Source organism: Xenopus tropicalis, chromosome 1 (genome assembly GCF_000004195.4).
Source record: "Xenopus tropicalis strain Nigerian chromosome 1, UCB_Xtro_10.0, whole genome shotgun sequence".
Taxonomy (NCBI): Eukaryota; Metazoa; Chordata; class Amphibia; order Anura; family Pipidae; genus Xenopus; species Xenopus tropicalis.
In genome coordinates this window covers 175,416,634-175,437,457 of record NC_030677.2, presented here as the reverse complement: position 1 = coordinate 175,437,457, position 20,824 = coordinate 175,416,634, and the positions used below count along the sequence as shown (strand labels likewise).

The 20,824-nt window shown below is 41.6% G+C and overlaps 2 protein-coding genes across 10 annotated transcripts in view; both read left to right on the top strand.

Moving 5' to 3' along the window:
- Nucleotides 1-914, top strand: part of ppip5k2 (diphosphoinositol pentakisphosphate kinase 2) — a 58,501-nt gene extending 57,587 nt beyond the window's left edge. For all 8 annotated transcript variants that reach the window (NM_001374817.1, XM_018097143.2, XM_018097104.2 and 5 more), the window contains 1 exon segment: nt 522-914. In NM_001374817.1, coding sequence (NP_001361746.1) covers nt 522-607 — 86 coding nt within the window. In that variant the 3' untranslated portion in view covers nt 608-914.
- An 8,303-nt stretch (nt 915-9,217) lies between these two features.
- Nucleotides 9,218-20,729, top strand: c5orf30 (chromosome 5 open reading frame 30). Of its 2 annotated transcripts, none has more exons than XM_012957934.3 (2): nt 9,218-9,392; nt 15,316-20,729. In XM_012957934.3, the coding sequence occupies exon 2, from the start codon at nt 15,336-15,338 to the stop codon at nt 15,951-15,953; it is 618 nt and encodes a 205-aa protein (XP_012813388.1). In that variant the 5' UTR covers nt 9,218-9,392; nt 15,316-15,335; the 3' UTR covers nt 15,954-20,729.
- Nucleotides 20,730-20,824: the final 95 nt, after the last annotated feature.

The window sequence follows — 20,824 nt, the reverse complement described above, 5'->3', positions numbered from 1 at the left end:
TTACCATGGAGTTTCTGAGTAAAACCCACTCAGCATCTGAGTCTCATTGGTTTTGTAGCCTGTCATGCTTTGTGAAATATATTTTGTTTGCACTGATTGATATAACAAGTATAATTTTAATGTGAGTCTTTTGGAGAATTCCACTGGCTTTCATACATGTGCTGCAACAAAACGGATCCCAAATGTCAATTCCCCTTAATGAAATTGTTGAAAAGTTATATGTGCATCTTTGGTCTATTTCCTCTCCCATGACTACAGCAGCCGTCTCACTATACTTAGAATCATTGTTACTAAACACAACTCCCTTACAGTGTTCATGTTTTTGATAGAAGATTAGGGTTCATGTGATACCTGCACAGGCTAAGTGGGATTGCTTGCAGCAGCTCTTGTAGGTTCTGTTCATCAGGTTTATATTTTAGGAAAGCTTGAAAAATAATCAAGATTAGTTTGTTTTTATTAGAAACACAAATTGTTATTTTTATTGTACCTGTGTGTTACTTAACAGTCTTGTCTCTTCTTAGAGAGCTGCAGCTCAACAAGTATGGCGCCAAGGCCGGATGATTCTGCTGATCATAATACAGAGGAAACACCATCAGGCACAACATGATTAAAGACCACTGTGCTCGACCAAACCAAATCCATGTTCCGGGGCCAGGTTGCTTCTTCTAAGAACCACGGAATAAGAAAGAGTATCATTGTTGCAGGTTTTTTATATATATATATATACTGCTTATTGTTTTGTATATACAGATAAAATGAATAATTATTAATTTTTGTTTACATTGTAAATAACTTGCAATTATGCCAAGAGACACAAACACATGCCAATACTTTGCTGTTACTTAATTTTAATCTGCAATGGAGAAACTGTAACATTCTCCACATTTACAATAAAATATTTTATTGTATATTAAGCTGCTGGTTGCCAGAGTCCTAATATGATTAGCTTATATGTCTATGAAAGTTTACAGCTAAAATTGTATTCATACTGAAAATTATAAATGTGAGAGAGTACCCTCAATGATTGGTTGCCCATAGTGACCAGTCAGAGAAACCAAGAACGTTTAATGGTCTTATGAAATGGAAGTTATGGAGTTGAGCTCAAGGCATGCTGAGGTTCACCAGGGCCAACCTTTATATAAATGATATTGCAATCCTGCCTCTCCGAATTCTTTCGTACGGTGTTTGTCAAGCAAAATAAACTTCACCTACACTATATAAGTAATATAAATCTTGTTCCTTCGGTCTTGGAATTCACAATCACAGCAAGCAGGCAGGTGCCATTTTGTGGGCACTGTTATTAAGGCAAGGTTCTTTATTTGCCAGAATGTGGGACCTGAAGCACATGTCCATGCACTGGCTACATAATTAGATGGTGGGGGGGGGGGGGGGGGAGTGAGAAGTGTAGTGACATCTTGGAGTGCTGAATGGAAAGTGTAAGTAATTATCTGCCCGCCCTTTCTGCCTAAGGCATAGAAGCGGGGCAGGCAAAATATGACTGACAGCTGGGATTTTTAAATAGTTTGATAATGGGTATAAATGTGTAAATAAAAACAGGAATTTGGATTTTGTCTGGATGACAGGTCCCCTTTAACATGGCATTTCGTACTTTAATATTTTAAAATCTGTGGCATTCCTAAAGTGTCAGTGCATGGAAGGAGATGTACAGCAAGAATCACTCTGAGTTCAGGATTTCTGCGAGGACTGAAAGTGGCGAAACCCAAAAGCAAGGGCGCGAGCTTTTTAGCTGCCAAAGGAGCCTGATTACGTTAATGAAAATGAATGTTTATTTTGAAACTTTAAACATGAAACTCCATGTGGCTGATTTATTCATGGTCAACATCATGTTTTAACAGCCAAAAAAAAAAAGAAAAACCTGCAATTGCAATTTTTTTTCAAGTCATTTTTGCCTTGATCATTTCCTCAGATTTTGTAGTTCCCATAAAGCTTCATTTCTGAAATGTGACCTCAGATTATATCATTTGTGTTTATGGTGATCTAAATGCTTGCTCAGCTCAAATGTTAGATATTCTAGCAAAGGCATTAGAGAATATGACTTGTACTAGATCAAATGCATTAGAAAGATGTAGATGCAAAAAGCTCATACTGAGTTGGTCCCTCTGAAATTTGAGGTGTGAAGTGAATGTGTAAAATCACACTGCAATTTTCCAAGCCAGACACGTGTGGATAATTTCCAAATCATAATTAAGCTGGGGTTTTTCCCAGGTGCCACACCGGCTGCTATTTCATATATTTTGGTTGCCATTTAAACTGCGTGGGTGAAGACTATGAAGAAAGGCACAGGGTTTGGATACCTTCATAAATAATATGCTTTCACTCCTTTTAGACATGTGAATATCAAGCAGGAATCATCAGTATAAAATTATAAGAGAACCAGGGACTGCTATGGACTACTGGGGAGCCCATTCACTTTTAGCGAGGACCAAGGAGGAAAGGGCCCTGGGAAATAAGAGGTGCTTGAAAAAGAACAATTTTATTAACACAGTGGCAGGCACCACTCCATTTCCAAAAAAAAAAAAATGGAACACTGCATAAAATATAAATTAAAAAAAAAAAAAAGGAATGGTATGATTTACAAATAATTTAAATGCTGAAACAGAAATTTCTCCAAAACTAGTATTTATGAGTTAAATGGTTATGATTGCAAGCTCACATGCCATTTGCACTAATCCCATACCATTACAGATGCTGGCTTTGGACTTACCCATATTCACTCAGGAAACGGACTCTTAGGGGCTGATTTACTAAGACACGATTTCGAATCCGAATTGAGAAATTTTCCGATTGGAAACGAACATTTTGCGACTTTTTCGTATTTTTTGCGACTTTTTCGTATTTTTTGCGATTTTTTCGGCGTCTTTACGATTTGTGCGAAAAAACGCGAGTTTTTCGTAGCCATTACGAAAGTTGCGCAAAGTCGCGTTTTTTCCGTAGCGTTGAAACTTAAAAGGCGCGACGTTTCGCGCAAGTTTTAACGCTACAAAAAAATCGCGACTTTGCGGAACTTTCATAATTGCTACGAAAAACTCGCGTTTTTTCGCAAAAAACGTAAAGACGCCGGAAAAATCGCAAAAAATACGAAAAAGTCGCCAAAAATAAGAAGAAATCGCAAAATTAACGATCATTACGAAAAAAACGCAATCAGACGCATTCGGCCCGTTTGTGGGTTAGTAAATCAGCCCCTTAGTTCTACTATAATGTAATTCTTTTGGGTGGTACTAACCACTTGCTACACACACAACTCTCTGCTTCTGTGCGCAAAGACTTCCTAAAAAGAAGGTTTTTAGTTCTACCATAAGCCTCCAAACTCCCTCCGCCATTTTCTAAGAGACTGAACTGATGAACCAGTGGAAGAGTATTAGTTTGTATGTACATTCGGCAAAGGCAATTGCATGAATATAATATTACATTTATTAACACATATATAGCAAGTAAATCAAAAACTCGTCTTTTTATTCACAACTTTATAAATAGGCTGCTAAAAAGTGTTTATTCCCTGCTAAGTGTTGTCACCCCTTCCTGCACCTCCTCATGTGAGAAATGAAACACATCTGGTATCCTTCTACTCACATCTCCTATACCAGCAGCTTGTGCTTCAACTGCCCCAATTTTATCTGAACGGATAGTGACGTCCCCAGATATCACCAAAGGGAAAGTTCAGCTCGCTCAATAACAATGCAATGACGGTTTGACCACAAAATTTTAAAGCTTTATGCATGCAATGTATTAAAGAGGGGAAAGTACCAGAAGCTCGAAATGAATTGAATATACAAATAAGTGCTGGTGTATTCAAATTTGAATTTTTTTGGAGTTTTTTTTTATTCAAACGAGTTTTCCTTATTAATAAATAAGCGAGCATTCAATATGTGAGTTTATTAAACTTAAACTTGAATTTACAAACTGGAAAACTGATAAATAAGCCCATTTCATACCTCCCAAACTTGCCTCCAAGTCAGAAATTCAAAAATAAGCTCCTGCTTTGAGGCCACTGGGAGCAAGAGCCAAGGGGTTGGGGAACAACATGTAGCCCCTGAGCCACTGGTTGGGGATCACTGTGCTTCAGTGTAGGCAGCAGATATGGGAGTGGCTATAGTAATGCAAAGAAAGTAGCTGTACTGGCAGTTAAAGGATACTGACACCAGAAAACTTGTTTTTTCTAAAACTATCATAACATTGGCTTTGCATGCTCTTTATAATTTTAAGGGGGCCACCATATTTCTGTAGCAGCCCTTTGCGAGAAGTGAAAGGTTTAGGAACATCAAGTAGCAATTACTTACAAAAGTGACCTTATTAGCAAAAAACTATCAACATGACCTATAGGTGACTTATTGTACAGCCCTGTTATATACAGGTATGGGATCCCTGTATTTGCTTTGCCCCAACTTTTCTGGAAATGGGGTTGGACATGAATAAGAGTAGTGTTTTAGGGGGGAATTTATTAACGCTTGAGCATTCGGTTCCTAAAACCATGTGTAAGTTCCTACACTCACATGTGGTTTTGCATACAAATACATTGGCTTGCTACTGATTTGGGTTCCCTTCCACCCCCAACAAGAGGAAAAAAAAACTATTTGGACGCAGAAACCATGCCTGATTTTTAGGAACTGCTTAAGCCCAGAGGCTCGACAGCTAATAAACTGGACCCAAAGAGTGCAGCCAGATATGTTGTTTTTGTGCACTGAGTATTTTAGCTACAGAATGTGCAAGGATTTAGGGTAAGTTCAGGCTGGAGAGTACATTAGAGAATATACAGGAGCAGCAGGAACAGGCGAATAAGTGCAGGAGGGTGCAGCTGCCGCTATAACAATGCCACGCACTGTGACTGTAATATTAAATACGGCCACTGAATGAAATGTGATGCTTACACAGCACAAAGTCAGCTGCAGGCAATTTTCTTCTGCAAAGTAATCAGCTCTCTGCAACTTCCAATAGCCGCACTCCCATTGCAGCTGCCAGAGAGTGCAAAGAGCAAGCACTCAGCCCGCACATGGGTTTGCCGCAAACATGCACATACATACTGACTACATGCGTGGACTGAAGGGATCATAAAACAATCCAACTGATGCTAACAAACAATCCCTTGTATTAGCAACAATCCTCTCTCTGAATAGCAATCTCCTTTCTTTTCCTTGTTTTTCTTTCTTTCTCCTTGAAATAAAATATACAAGACATTGCAAAATGAGTATAACATAAAATCAAAAAAGCTAAAAGGAATTAAGCAGCTCCAGGCAACATTTGAAAACTGCAGTGAATTTAATGGCAGTGTCAGCACACTACATGTTTCGGGCAGAGCCCTTTCTCAAGTCACTTGAGTGTGCTGACACTGCCATTAAATTCACTGCTGTTTTCAAATGCTGCCTGGAGCTGCTTGATTCCTTTTTGTTTTTTTGATTTTATGTTATACTGTTGGGGTGGTTCACAGACACCTGGAATCTGCAGCTGTATACTACTGATTACTTGTGCTGAACTATAACCCAAAATGTTGTTGTCTGATCTCCTAGGGTGTGGTCAGATTTGAGGACATCTGCAGTGTTATGACAGTTAATACAACCTTGTAATATGTAGTCATTTTTCCATAGATAAGGGGAACTTGCAGTCTTTAGGGTGTGGGGGCTTGTTTGACAGTAGTTTAGAGTGTATGGCCTATTATTTCAGAAGGCACACGAAAAGCTTCTGGGATGAAAATACAGACTTGAAAGGGGCAACCTATTACTCAGTAACAACCTTCCGATAGATCCATACTGTTCGTCACAGGTTGTAGGAGTATACTAGTATACTAAAAGGGATCCTTCTTAAGATTTGGTTTAAGTCTGGAACCCCCACTTCTTTATCATCTAGGTACAGATATATTGTGGCCCTTGTTCTCTTCATAACCTGGGCTCATGTGGCCACTCATAGAATGTCATAGGTCCTTGCTATGTGTGATTGGTCCAGCCTGCCCAGTTGAACATGCTGTTCAGTCTGTCACATTGGGATCTTTTTATTTATAAAGCTCATAAACATATTCCGCAGCACTGTACAATAAGTGGGTTTCATACATTGGACATACAGAGTAACATATAAAGCAATCAATAACCGATACAAGAGGTGAAGAGAGCCCAGCCCAAAAGAGCTTACAATCTTAGTATGTGATATTTGTAGCTGTCTATTAAAAGAAAATAATTCCCCCAGAATGAATACTTAACCAACAGATAATTTATATCATATTATGTAACCTATTAAAGGTACCAAACTGGAATATATATCTATAGTAAATATTGCCCTTTTACATCTTTACCCTTGAGCCACCATTTAGTGATGGACTGTGTGCTCCCTCAGAGATCACATGACCAGAAATAATGCAGCTCAGGAAGAATGTGGGAGTAAAAGACAGAACTCTGGCCATTAATTGGCTGGTGCGGCCTGACATGTATGTGTGCCTTGGCCTGTTTGTGTGCACCATAAATTGCATGATCCCAGGGGTGGCCCTTAGTAGTTTTCTATTTAGGAGTACCCAATCATTGCACATACTACTAAAATAGTATATTTTTATAAAAAAATAGATTATTTAGATATATATGGTTTATTGTGTTATATTTTTATAGAAACCTAAATTGTTTGGGAGTATAGTTTTCCTATAATGGGTTTTATTGTTTCTATATGGTAAGTAACCTAGAATGCCCCTATAGGAAACAGTAAAACATAGAGCGTCAGACTGATCAGGTTTATACACTGCTAACCCTACAGAATGTAACTTGTGGATAAGGACACTCTTCTATATTATTTCTGCAATTCTGCCTGCAAATTCCTGACTCCTGCACCCTGCACTTGTCACACAATATTGATAAAAACCAGCAAGGGCCCAGTATGGGATCAGAGCTTTTCTAGCAGAGTTGGTGAAGAAGTTTGAATGCCTGTGCATGATGAACTATAATGGTCCAGAGTGATCAAGGGAAGATATCTATCTGTGATTGCAAAAAAATAGCTTCTGAAACACCTCTACTGAGAAGGAGAATCCACCCCTGGGCCAGTCACATGGAAATGGTTTATTATTAATATTGTAAGATCAATAACATTAGCAGTTGGAGTTAGATGGCATGGGGATTACTAGCTGGCAGTTCTGTGAAGGAGTCAGCGGCTATGGGTACTGTGTGTTGCTCTTTGCAGTGCCACTCATAGTGTGTAGGAACATTACAGAGAGAAAATTCTGATTTGCCTCAGTGCCACTAGTAACACTGCACCATCACCACCAACATAAAACTGGCACATTGGCACTAGGTGGAAGTAAAAAGAGCCTGTACAGAAATACCTTTGTTAATGTGCCCTCTAATACAATGATGATTTAGGGAACAGACTGACTGATATTTTAAAAGGCCCTTGTCAACCAAATTGTTGGAAACTTCATATGACAGATGGCAGAGAGCAATTATTTGAGCAAAAGGCTGAACTTGATATAATAAGTGCCAGTGCACCAACCTACTGTTATTGTCCCCATTTACATACAGTGGAGTCCACTGGAGAACTTGCAGCTTACACCAGCATGGTGAATATGTTCCTTGTAATGCATTTACGCTTTCATATCTGCAAAATAACATTGTACCTGCACATCATGAAATCACAACCCGCATCCATGCATTATGAGCGCTGAAGGAGCAGCCAGAATTTGAGAAAAGGATATCAGTAGTGCCCACTGGTAATAAGCACAATAACATACCTCCCAACTGTCCCCATTTCCACAGGACAGTCCCAGTTTCAACAGCTCAGCTCACAGTTCCAGATTCTTATTGAAAAGTCCCTCATTTCCCTTTGATCTCCTGTGCTGAACACTAAAAGTACAAAGTAAAAAAGATACAAAGTTTCTTAAACTTAATTAGATAAGTAGCTTTTGGCAGAGGCCAGAATACTCAACACCTACACTGAGATACAACTGTAACTAATAAGCTAAATAGGTTTCTTGGGGGAACTGAGACTTGCAGCTTAAGCTAGCAGCACAGAGGGCAGGTACTGCTGGGTGGCTGGAGAGATAAATAGGGCAGTAAATAGCACTCTCCATAGCATGGAGCACTACATTAGTCTGCTGATAGGACCCCAGTGCCACAGGACAGCAATGCTAACGACTGCACCCTGGGCACTGTGCTGCCGTATCAGCCCTTGCACTCTGGGGCACTGTGCCGCCATATCAGCCCTTGCACCCTGGGCACTGTGCCGCCGTATCAGCCCTTGCACCCTGGGCACTGTGCTGCCGTATCAGCCCTTGCACCCTGGGCACTGTGCTGCCGTATCAGCCCTTGCACCCTGGGCCCTGTGCTGCCGTATCAGCCCTTGCACCCTGGGCACTGTGTTGCCTAATCAGCCCTTGCACCCTGGGCACTGTGCTGCCGTATCAGCCCTTGCACCCTGGGCACTGTGCTGCCATATCAGCTTTGCACCCTGGGCACTGTGCTGCCATATCAGCCCTTGCACCCTGGGCACTGTGTGCCGTATCAGCCCTTGCACCCTGGGCACTGTGCTGCCATATCAGCTTTGCACTCTGGGCACTGTGCTGCCATATCAGCCCTTGCACCCTGGGCACTGTGTGCCGTATCAGCCCTTGCACCCTGGGCACTGTGTGCCGTATCAGCCCTTGCACCCTGGGCACTGTGTTGCCAAATCAGCCCTTGCACCCTGGGCACTGTGCTGCCATATCAGCTTTGCACCCTGGGCACTGTGCTGCCATATCAGCCCTTGCACCCTGGGCACTGTGTGCCGTATCAGCCCTTGCACCCTGGGCACTGTGTGCCGTATCAGCCCTTGCACCCTGGGCACTGTGTTGCCAAATCAGCCCTTGCACCCTGGGCACTGTGCTGCCGTATCAGCCCTTGCACCCTGGGCACTGGGAGTTGTAGTACAGGGATTACAGCTGGCCCAGGCTGCCTATAACTGATCTGCCCTCTGACTGCAATTGCCTGTTTATTTCTAAGAGTGGGGGGAGGATAAATGATCATTATAAGGAAATCTTCAATCCAGAATGGCGATGCCCAAAGTGTGCCCCCCCCACCCACGAATCATTTGTATGACAGTGTAATAAACAGCAGGGAATCATTATGCACAGAGGCATCACCCTCAGTTGGGATTAGTGATGGGGGCAGGGGGGGCTGTATGAGACAATGCGCTTGGCTGTGGGCACAAAGCATCACATCCCCATAGCAGCCCTGCCCTCAGGGACCCAGCGCAAGGTGCCCACCAACGGGGAGGCGGCGGGGGCAGTGAGTGGCAGCCCGGGAGGCTGTGGGCGGCTTCCTCTTCCCCTCACTCCTCCTCTTCCCTGTGTCTCCTGCCTGCCCTCGGCTCCAAGCCCTGCTGCTCGGCTGCTCGCTCTCTCGGGCGGAGGCTTCTGCTCGCTGCGGGAACAGGTACAGCACCATGGGGGGAATGGGGGCTCAGTGCTGAGGGCTTTGTGGCGGCCACACGGGGTGGGAGACGGGGTTGGATGAAGGGAAAGGGCACAGCAAACTCATTCAGCCCCGGGGGAGGGAGGGGAGCGGCTGCCGGGCGGGCAGGCACCGGGGATGCGGGATGATATGTCGGTGCTATTGTGTGGGGCATGGGGGGGGGGGGGGATTGTGTGCCGGGGGGGGGCATGGGAATATGGGAATCCTTAGCTCCATCTCTGTACGCATTAATGCATTGTCATGTACGAGCCCTAATCTCCAGCGGAACAAGTTCCAGCATGCACCTGGGGCAGCAGGGAGGATGCTGGGAGGTGTAGTTTGACCTAAGCTACAGATTGCATGCTGGGAAAGCTTTTCTGTTCTGAAATGCAAAGAACAAACATTTCCACACCCCTGGCATTATTTCTGCATGGAATGAATGGGGCCCTTTGGGGCCAGACACCAGCTGGGGAGATGAAGTCACAATGATAAGGTTCCTACTGGTTAATTACGTACACTGAATGGATGTATGATGATGATAATAATGAAGGGCTGTACCAATGCTAACAGCATCATGGAATTGTGTGATAGTTGAGGCAAAGTGCAAACACATTGGCACAATCTGCCCTTTTCCCTCTCAATGAAAGTTATTTCCCCAGATCTCCTTTATAATTGTGCCAGTTAGTAAATCACATGCAATTGTATGTGCAACATAATGGATATGACACCTTTATATGCCCGTGTATTTGGGCCTCTTGTTGCTAGTGCCCCACTTACATAGGCGCAATGGGCACATTGGCACCAACTGCAATAAATCTGTGCTTCATCTTACTGTGTGTCCAACTGGCATGCATCCCTGTGCCCAGCGCTGTGCCACTGTACAGCCTGCTCCCTCACACTGTTAGCAGGAGTCCATTATGCAGGGGAAACTGGGAATCTAATTTACCTGCGAGGGCCAAACATAGAGTAGCTTCAGTATCCCCGTTTTCCTGTTTAGCTCAAGAAATAACGAAAAACATAGATTTTTTTTTTGTTTTCCTATTCATTACATTCATGGGGTTTTACTGCTACTTTGGGAATTTTCCTTTGGTTAGTGGAGCCGTCCCTGCTTATTTGCACTCGTTTGCATTAATATTGTGTAACAATATGTGTGAGTGTGAGTAGCACGGAATGTCCATATGTGAATAGAGTGCAGTGTGAGTAACACAGAGAGTGTCCAAATGTGAATAGAGTGCAGTGTGACTGAGTGTGAGTAGCACGGAGTGTCCATATGTGAATAGAGTTCAGTGTGACTGAGTGTGAGTAGCACGGAGAGTGTCCATGTGTGAATAGAGTGCAGTGTGAGTAACACAGAAAGTGTCCATATGTGAATAGAGTGCAGTGTGACTGAGTGTGAGTAGCACAGAGTGTCCATATGTGAATAGAGTTCAGTGTGACTGAGTGTGAATAGCACAGAGTGTCCATATGTGAATAGAGTGCAGTGTGACTGAGTGTGAGTAGCACGGAGTGTCCATATGTGAATAGAGTGCAGTGTGACTGAGTGTGAGTAGCACAGAGTGTCCATATGTGAATAGAGTGCAGTGTGACTGAGTGTGAGTAGCACAGAGTGTCCATATGTGAATAGAGTTCAGTGTGACTGAGTGTGAGTAGCACAGAGTGTCCATATGTGAATAGAGTGCAGTGTGACTGAGTGTGAGTAGCACGGAGTGTCCATATGTGAATAGAGTGCAGTGTGACTGAGTGTGAGTAGCACAGAGTGTCCATATGTGAATAGAGTGCAGTGTGACTGAGTGTGAGTAGCACAGAGTGTCCATATGTGAATAGAGTTCAGTGTGACTGAGTGTGAGTAGCACGGAGTGTCCATATGTGAATAGAGTTCAGTGTGACTGAGTGTGAGTAGCACGGAGTGTCCATATGTGAATAGAGTGCAGTGTGACTGAGTGTGAGTAGCACGGAGAGTCTATGCAGACTGCAGGTGAATGTTTATTTGTGATTAGCACTCACATGAAGAGAATGTTAACCAGCCATGTACTGTAAGTAGCTTGTAGAGTGCTAGTAGATGTCCATTTGTAGGCAGCATATCGGTCAGTATACCGGTTATGTGACACTGGGATAACAATTGTGTGCATATACAGGTATGGGATCTGTTATCTGCAAAGCTCTGAATTAAGGGAAGGCAATCTCCCATGGACTCCATTTTAATCAAATAATTTAAAACACATATTTTCTTTTTCACTGTAGTAACAGTAACTTTTACTTGATCCCAACTAAGGTATGATTCCGTATTGGATGCAAAACAATCCTATTGGGTTTATTTAAAGTTTCAATTATATTTAGCAGACTTATGGTAAGGAGATCCAAATTATGGAAAGAGCCCCAGGTCCCAACCATTCTGGATAACAGGTCCCTTACCTGTAGAGTTGAAATTAAAAATTTGAATCAGTGAGAGAATAAAAACCATGCATTTGCAAATATTAACTCCCAATCACATTTTATTTCACAAACTGCAAAACACAGGAAGAAAGAACAGAAATAGGGCTGATATAAGGGGATGTGTGTGGAAAATACATGTATGTGGCTGGGATACTGAGTGCTGGGCTGGGAGGGGCGTGGGCTCCTGTATTGCTGCACATAGGGCAGATCAGAGAGCGGTGTTGCTAATGATGCCCTGGGTGAGACGAAGCAGAAGGAATAGGTGTGATCCCTCACAAGCAGGGGGTATAAAAGCAGCACTCACATCAGCAAGTTTAAACCAGGAGACTGAGGCTTGGGACCTGCTGTCTGTAGGTCCCTTATATACTATTATAATGTATATTCTCTCTGATCTCAGGCTGATGACGGCAGATATGGCTGCCTCTATATGGAATTTTCGCTACTCACTTCTCACTAAAGACAATCGGAATTGCTGCAAAGATTGTATACTGCTCCAAAGTGAAGGGCAAGTTGTGCCATGTCTCACAGTGGGCAGACATCAGTGCGGCTTGTCCTGGCAATATCATTCAGAGAAATGCTCTTGTTCAGGTCTGGCTTGGCCCATCACAGCCACTTAGTCTGGTTTTTGGTCAGTCAGCTGTCATGGGATAGTGGCACCTTATGATAATCGGAATGTCCCCGGGGGGCACCCACACACCCACCAGGGTCTATATGGTTTGCTTGACAGTCAGGCTGCATGATATACTGTTGCCCTTTAATTGCCCCCCCTGTGAGCATAGTGCTGAATCCCTGGCAGCTGCGTATTTGGTGGATTTTCAAAGTGCCCTTTTTTAAGTGTCAGGAAGGAAGAAGTAATGCATCGAAGCAGCTAAATGTGGAAAGGCAGGAAAGTGTGATTTCACAGCAGGAAAAGGTCACAGTGAGACTGAGAATGAAAATGAGATGTGATTATTATTTGGGCTTCAGCAGAGACCGGGCACAGTTCTGCTTATTGATTCCAGCCCCGTAGGCTGCAAAACAGAGGTAATACACTTTGAAAGCCCTTGTATGTTTGATTTAGCTTTATGGTTTTCCACGCAATGCATCATTTCCAGCGTGTAATAGGAACAATAAGTCTGATTTCTAATTCCTTCATTCATTTAGTAAAAGTATCGGTTTTGGGAATGGGGTTTAATGTAGGGAATTGTTATCTGCTCCCTCTGGGAATCTCAGCTGTATTACATAGTGTCTTTGAAAGAGGCTGAAAGGGCAAGGGTGAGCCTGCCCCCTAGCAAGATGGCAGACAGGTCCATCATGGGCACTTTATTGCACTTTTCCAGGTCAGCAGGCCTGTGTTTTTATGGGTAGGAATCAGCGATATGAAGGTATACAGAGCCTGCAAACTCATTGTAGGGAACTAAACAGGCAAATGCCTGGCCTTAAGGGAAGATCTAATCAGCCTATGAGCATGTGTAAGCAAGTGGGAAGTCTAATTACTCAGAATGCAAAGTGGTCAAGTAACCGGGGTTTTCATTTAAAAACCATTAGTCGGAAGTTATCAGTTCCAGCACTCTGTAGAACTATAGAGACTGACTAAGGATAATTTCTGGTTTTCAAATAAAGGGGAATGATCTCTAAGGAAAAACAAGTACCGGTCAATGTGCCCAATATCAGTGTGATGACTGCAGACACCTCAGTGTGTGACCTTTGTAAAAGGACAAAGTGCACAGGGATATAGAAGACCATGTCCCTTATAATTTTCTATAATTAAGAACTATAAAACAGGATATCCTCCTCTTGTCATATTTCCTGAGAGCTCAGTCTGACAATATTATAGCAGCCCAGCCAGGGGGAAATCCTACAGTGGGCAAAGGAGCATTTCCTCCAGCTCAGCCCTGCTGATTCTGCTGCACAAGGAATGTTCCAGTTAACATGTCCTATATACAGGGAAGCTGCCTGTCACTGTAGGATTCAATGTGGGAGGATGGAAGGAAGGTCTTGACATTTGATGCAGGGGTTAAACATGTAGATTACCATTTTGCTGGACCATGCACAGGTAAAGGAACTATTATCCAGAAAGCATGGGACCTACAGTTCTCCAGAAAAGGGATCTTCTGTAAATTACCTCATATCGGCTAAATCATTTAAACTTAAAATATTGGAATTATTGGAATATGGATCCATCCAGGTTAGTTACCACCAAGCACAAGGTACTTTACATCTGTCATCCTCCCTCTTAGATGCTATGACTTTTTCTTGCCTATTCCAGCATCAGCTGAAGCCTGCAGTGTAGAAATGTCAGACAACAGTATTAAATTGGGCTACAGTTAGAAGTAGTTTTGAATACAGCCTGGGTACATTTATTTACATTTACCTGCAATAAATCTCCTCTTTTTTTAATGCTCCTTCCTCTATTTGGTTCCATAGTTAATTTGGGTTTAAAAAAGACCAAAGTCCATCAAGTTCAACCTCTCCAAACAAACCCCAGTACACATATACACACACACTCCTACTGACCTATCTATACACTCGCATATATAAACTATTTATATCAATATCTATACTAATTGTAGATTTTAGTATCACAAAAGGCATTAACAGAATCTGCCATTACCACATCACTAGGAAGGGCATTCCCCAACCTCACTGCCCTCACCGTGAAAAACCCCCTAAACTGCTTTAAATGGAAGCTCCGTTCCTCTAATCTAAAGGGGTGACCTCTGGTGCGTTGATCGCTTTATAGGGAAAACACAACACCCCCTATCTGCCTATAATCCCCTCTAGTGTACTTGTACAGAGAAATCATGTCCTCTTGGAAGCATCTTTTTTTTCCATTTTATATATATGGAAAAAAGGTCACTAAGTGTGTTGGGATTTAAATAAAGCTTTTTTTATTTTTATTATCCTGTTGAGTGAAATTGCTTTCTACCTTTATCATTATTTTCATTTGCACCCTGGCAGCCATTTTATTACATTAGAGTGTTCCTTTCAGTACCCATAAAAAGTATTTTAATCAAATAATTCACGTTTTAAATGATTTACTATTTATCTGTAATGATAAACCAGTACCACATACTTAATCCCAACTAAGAGATAATTAATCCCTATTGGTAGCAAAACATTCCTATTGGGTTTAAGTAATGTTTTAATTATTTTTTTTATGTTAGACTTAAAGAATGGTGATCTAAATTACAGAAAGATCCCTTTCCAGAAGACCCCAGGTCCCAAGCATTCTGAATAACAGATCCCAGTAGTTAACAGATACCTGTAATTATAGAGAGATCAGTGCTCCCTGTGGCACAGAATTATTGCACTTTGTTTTTTCTTCATCCTTTGACTACATTTACTCTTCATACCAATCTCAGCTAGCGTATTGAGGTTTTTGTCTTTTTACTTTTTATTGCACCAGTTTTTTTTAGCCAGTAACATGATGTTTGTAAACTTTAATTGGCATTTTCTGTTCTTAATTCCAGTGTTTAATTGTTCCCACTAGGAAATCAAAGTGCCTCCATAATGGAAGTGGATATTAATGGAGTTAATAGGACTAACAATTCAGTTCCGAGTACAACAGAAGGGAGTTCTCCGTCCAAGCCAGATCCTGAGAAACCTCGCTGCTCTAGCACTCCTTGTTCTCCAATTCGCAGGACTGTGTCAGGCTATCAGATCCTGCACATGGATGCCAATTTCTTGGTTGGCTTTACTACTGGTGAGGAGCTTTTAAAATTAGCTCATAAATGTGCAACCACTGAAGAAAATCCTGGTGAATCCTTGCCAGCTTTTCGCTCCAAGCAGTTAGAATCTGGACTTTCTCGCTCCTCTCGGATATACAAAGCTAGAGGGCGGCAGTACCAGCCATATGAAATCCCAGCAGTCAACGGAAGGAGGCGAAGGCGGATGCCAAGCTCAGGGGATAAGTGCAATAAAGCTGTTCCGTACGAACCTTACAAAGCTGTTCATGGTCCTTTGCCGCTTTGTCTACTTAAAGGGAAAAGAGCCCACTCAAAGTCTTTGGACTACCTCAATCTAGATAAAATGAACATCAAGGAGTCTGCTGACACAGAAGTGTTACAGTATCAGCTTCAGCACCTTACTCTGAGAGGGGATCGTGTGTTTGCCAGGAATAATACATGAAGACACTTGAGTAATTTAGCTAGAATAAGTCCACGTCACTGCACAGAGAATCACCGGCAAAATGATATTGTGCTATACTATGTGTCTAATAGGTCTCTCCTTGCAGTGAAGGCACACTAGGGTTATATTATCTACAGTGCTGCTCATCAAGATAACTGGAAACCAAGTAGCTCTGGAATATGGAACGTGGTTTCTATCCCTGGGTGGTTGTGATTGGTTAAGATTCAGCAGCTGATCAAGCCATTCCAACACTAACATTCTTCTTGGATTTCAGTAGCACCGTACCGCACCAATAGCGAATACATGCTTCAAGCAGGAGAACGTTCATCCTATAAAGGCTTCTATGAATTTTACACTAGGAATAATGACGTGGGTAGTGCAGTGGAGTTTAGTATTGATTCAGAATCTATGTTGGTGAATAAGTCATATTTTGGTACTGAATAATTCGACTTGTTTTTTGTTAACACTTTGGTCGTTAAAAGCTAATTCTGGTAATTTCAGAGTTAGGTGGACAATGATTTAGCGTAGCGCAGTTGTGTACAATATACCTAGCACCCTTTATCTTGATTGAACTTTGTTTGTTTCATGTGTCCACATTGTTCTCTCCTTTCTAAATTCATAGTTTTATTTAATGACACCATGATTTTTAATATTACAAAATGACTGCAGTTTTAGACGTGTGGATCTAATCAACGTGATATATATGTACATAAATCATATTAGCAGTTGAGAATAGATTAAGACAACTTATAACATTCTGCATTTGCAAGAAAGTGCCCTATATAAGAGGCTGACACTTGTTGTTGGCAGTATGTGTTTTAGAGTAGCATGTGGTGCAGTACAATAAGCTCTTGCAGATCAATTCACTATAGCAAAGCATCCTACCAGGAGACCTCTAAGGCTTGATGCATACAGGCAGTTTTAGAATAGTTTTTTGGCCACCAGTTGGATTGTTTAATTGCATTGTTATCAAGGCATTAGGAATCCATACTATTGGCCCAAAAGTACCAGAAGGGGGTGCAGCATGCACCGGCGTCCATCTAAATGACACCCCCGTTTATTTATCTAGAGCCATATTAATACTGCATGCAAAGTGATTCCTGTGACCACTTGGTTCCACTTTTACCTTGGAAACCAAATTTAGAAATTGCATCTGACTGCTTTGAACCGTAATTGCATGCAGTGGGACCTCCAGTCCTTATGCATGGAAGCCTGCCCATATTCTTTATTTCTATGGCCCACATGCAGCCCAGGAGATCCTTTGACATTCTGCATTTCATAATTATACCCAGAAGAAATATATGAATTTAAATGGCTTACTTCATAATCAGGGAAATGTGCACTGAGTGTATGCCAATCTCTGTAGGTGCAGCACTCTCCAATCAGGCCCTTTTCTGTTCAGATTAAATTGAAGATATGTGCCACTCTCATGACCTCACATGTACAAGATGGTTCATTTATGGCACATGGACCTAGTGTGACCCAAACAGGTTGCCTGTTTAGAAAGGTATAGTATTGGGATCCCACCTGGTGGCCAGGCTTTCTAACATTCCCTGTCAAGACAAAACAACTGGCTGGAACGGTAAATTTTTGAAGCTACAAAATCCACTTAGTGCATCACAGTTGCACTAAAGTTTCAGTCAGCAAAATGGCTCCTTCGGATTTGTATATTTGCTAATAAAAGTCTGATGTATTTCTTCCCTCTGTTATCCCAGCTGTCACTATATAGGAACTGGGTTTTTAACTCTAAATTCCAGATCAGCGTGCTTTTAGATTGGTGTAACATGTCCTATTAGAAGCATAGAAGCAATTTTTTCCAGTACAAGATGCCTGGCAGTGGGTTTTGTGAATTGGTTCCAAGCAAAAGAGTCCCAGAGACAAACTGCCTATATACTTTCTAGACCATGGGTCCCTTACCAACATGGGCACTACTTTTAGTGAAGTTCTACCTCCTTAGCGTTACACTGCCATGGAAACTGTAACTTCATTGCATTACACTGAAAACATGCATAGGTGCTCATTTACTAATAGGGTAAACATTAATAGCTGCCGTGTTTGTACCTATAGCGCAACCTTCTTTCCTTAATGCAAAGCTCAATTGCATGATTCCCAAAGTGCAGCTTTCTCCTGCAAGCAAACAGGTGGCACGTGGGCATGCATTTACTCACCCTTCTATTGCAAAACACACAAAAAAGACTTAGAACTTGGTCAAGCCTTGTGGTAGATATGGGGTCCATTGCCCTGATGCACAAAAGTAGACACAACCAGCAAATGGGCACATGGTAGATGAGAGCTAATAAGAGTGAGCACCTAGCATATTGTGTTTTACTGTGGCAATTCTGCACCTATTATTGTGCCTAGCGCTGTGTTTAACGTGAAAGTAAATGTCTATATGATCAGCACCCATTTCTCCACCTATTGTCCTTAAAACTTGAATAACAGGAGGTTCCCTAAAGGGTGACCCGAACTGTGTGTGCTGTGATTTACTGATTACCAGCTCGACATCTACTGGAAGGTCCTGATCACCCTTTTGGGCACCCCTGTTCCACACATCACTTTCCACCCTGATTGGAACAGTAATAATGCGTAGCTGCCCAGATGTTGCTGAGCCACTGCTTCCTCTCGCCAGCTACCTTATTAATGACCTGAATCAGTTGCATATAGGACATGCAACAATTCTTCTAAAATCTTCTTAATACAAATGTAGATTTTTAAAAATACATGTTATGGCTCTTATGCTGATTAGATCCATATTTTCTCCTTTTATGAAACACAAACTGCTGAACAAGTTTGCTTACACGGTCAAATTGAACGAGGAAGCATCTGTTTTGTTTTTTTTAATTCCATATATTTATGTCTAATGAAAACAAAGAGTGACCACTTTGGTACATCGCTTGCTTCTGTTGATGTGCAGGCTGCAGGTTTGGTATCCATGATTTTCTTGCACCCTGTTTCATACCTATAATCACTGGAAATTAGTAGTTGATATAAAGATTAATGAATTATTGCAGAACTGCAAAGTTTGCACGGGGTCTAGTAACCCATAGCAACCTGGTGTTTGTGTAAATTCTACCTGCAGTGTTGGTGTGGATATCTAGACCTGGTGCAAACATTGCCATTTTTATTTCTGAAATATTGTGTAATACAGTAGGAGGAATGTAAGGCACAGGATATTCCCTTTGCTTTAGATGAGCTCTGTAACAATCGATATACATTGCACTAAGAATACTCCAGGAAGGGTAGTGGAAATAACCAGGCAGCATGCTGTCTGTGCTGCTCTATAACATAGCCATAAGCTAGGAGTTTCTCTTCTTTCTAGGTGTTTGATATAATGGTTGCACTGATCATTTTCAGTGGGACTAGCTCGGGTGAAATTCTGGGAATAGGATCTTTTGAGTGACATGCAGCTGAATAAATATTCTATAGTCATATTCAAGCATGCCTTTGTCATAGTGGTAATGGGAGTATGGGTTTGTTTCCTGCTTGTGTCTAGAATCAATAATGTTAAATGATTACATTTCAGATAGGCCTAATGCTGTTACGAGCATCATATTGCAAGGATGGATTGAATGGATTTTGTCCTTTTTTATAAGCAGTATTGATTCTATTTTATTTTAACTCAAGGAGACCTTAAGGAATGAAGGTATAGCTTGTATTTCTTTGTTCTTGGTACATTCTACATGTGCAAGGGGAGCTGTCATGTTATTTTCTATAGCCAAGCTACTATTTATCCCTTAGTCCCTTCACATAAATAGTAAATGTGGCGCTCACTAGCCTAATGAATTCTCAGCATATCCCAGAAATATATATAGGTTCATTTGATCAAAATGACTCAATATCAACTTTTTTTTGTGTGTCAAAGAGTGTTGATCTTCAGCCATTTTTATTTTAACCCCCAGAAATCCAGCTTTGAAAATGTGTGATATCAAGATTATTAAAGGCTAGGCCATTGTTTGTTTGTGTGTGTGTGTGTGTGTGTGTGTACAACGTCTTGCTGAGTTGATTGGCCAACACAGAAATCAGGTGACTTAGGACTTGGTTCAGTATATGTATAAGGGTATGTTAACCTACATTAGCTTGGACCCATCTCTGGTTGTTATGATTGGATGAGTATGCCAAGAGGTGGCCTGTGTGTGACTAGGCATGGATTTGTAGCTTGCTCATGTGTGGAACCCCCTTAACAACCACAGCAAAGGTATCACTTGCATAGACAATTGAACCTGATATGAACAGGGTATTTTCCATTTATCTAAACTGGGAAGAATATGGATCACATGTAGAGTAGATGGATTGGAGCCAGTGCAGTGCTGTGAATGTTTCCTATTATATGTATAATATTAGACATAAGACACTTGGGAAGCTTTATTTTCCAGTTCATAGACTGCTTGCACCTAGGACTCTTGCAGTACCGGAATGATTGTAGCACTCATACTCGAATATCTGTATTTAGACTGAGGCACTTGTATAAATATAAGATTTCTTTTTTTTTTTTTGCCGATTTATTATTTATTGACTGGTTATTTCCAGAAAAGCCCAAGGCTAGTCTCGGCTGCCATGCTCACTGGATCCTCTCCTCCTGACTCCTCTACAGGAGATATTTGCACCTTTCCTAGCTCATTGTACTGCTAAATAATTTGACTTCTTCGTTTTTAGGTTGACAGATAACAAGCAATGCCAAATTTAGGTGAAGTTTTCAAGCTTTTTCTGACTTCAATATTTCTTGAAGGTTTACAATAAAGCTGTTTTCTGTTAATAAATAAAAATCTGTCTCAAAAACGCGTGGAATTTATTATTCATTTTGTAATACATTCATGGACTGTATGTTTAGCTCCTGTTTGTTTTCCCTAGCCATGAATGAATAACCTGCGGGA

Bases quoted from the DNA above. Each gene is read 5' to 3' on its own strand.
- c5orf30 (XM_012957934.3), top strand. From the start codon at position 15,336: ATGGAAGTGGATATTAATGGAGTTAATAGGACTAACAATTCAGTTCCG.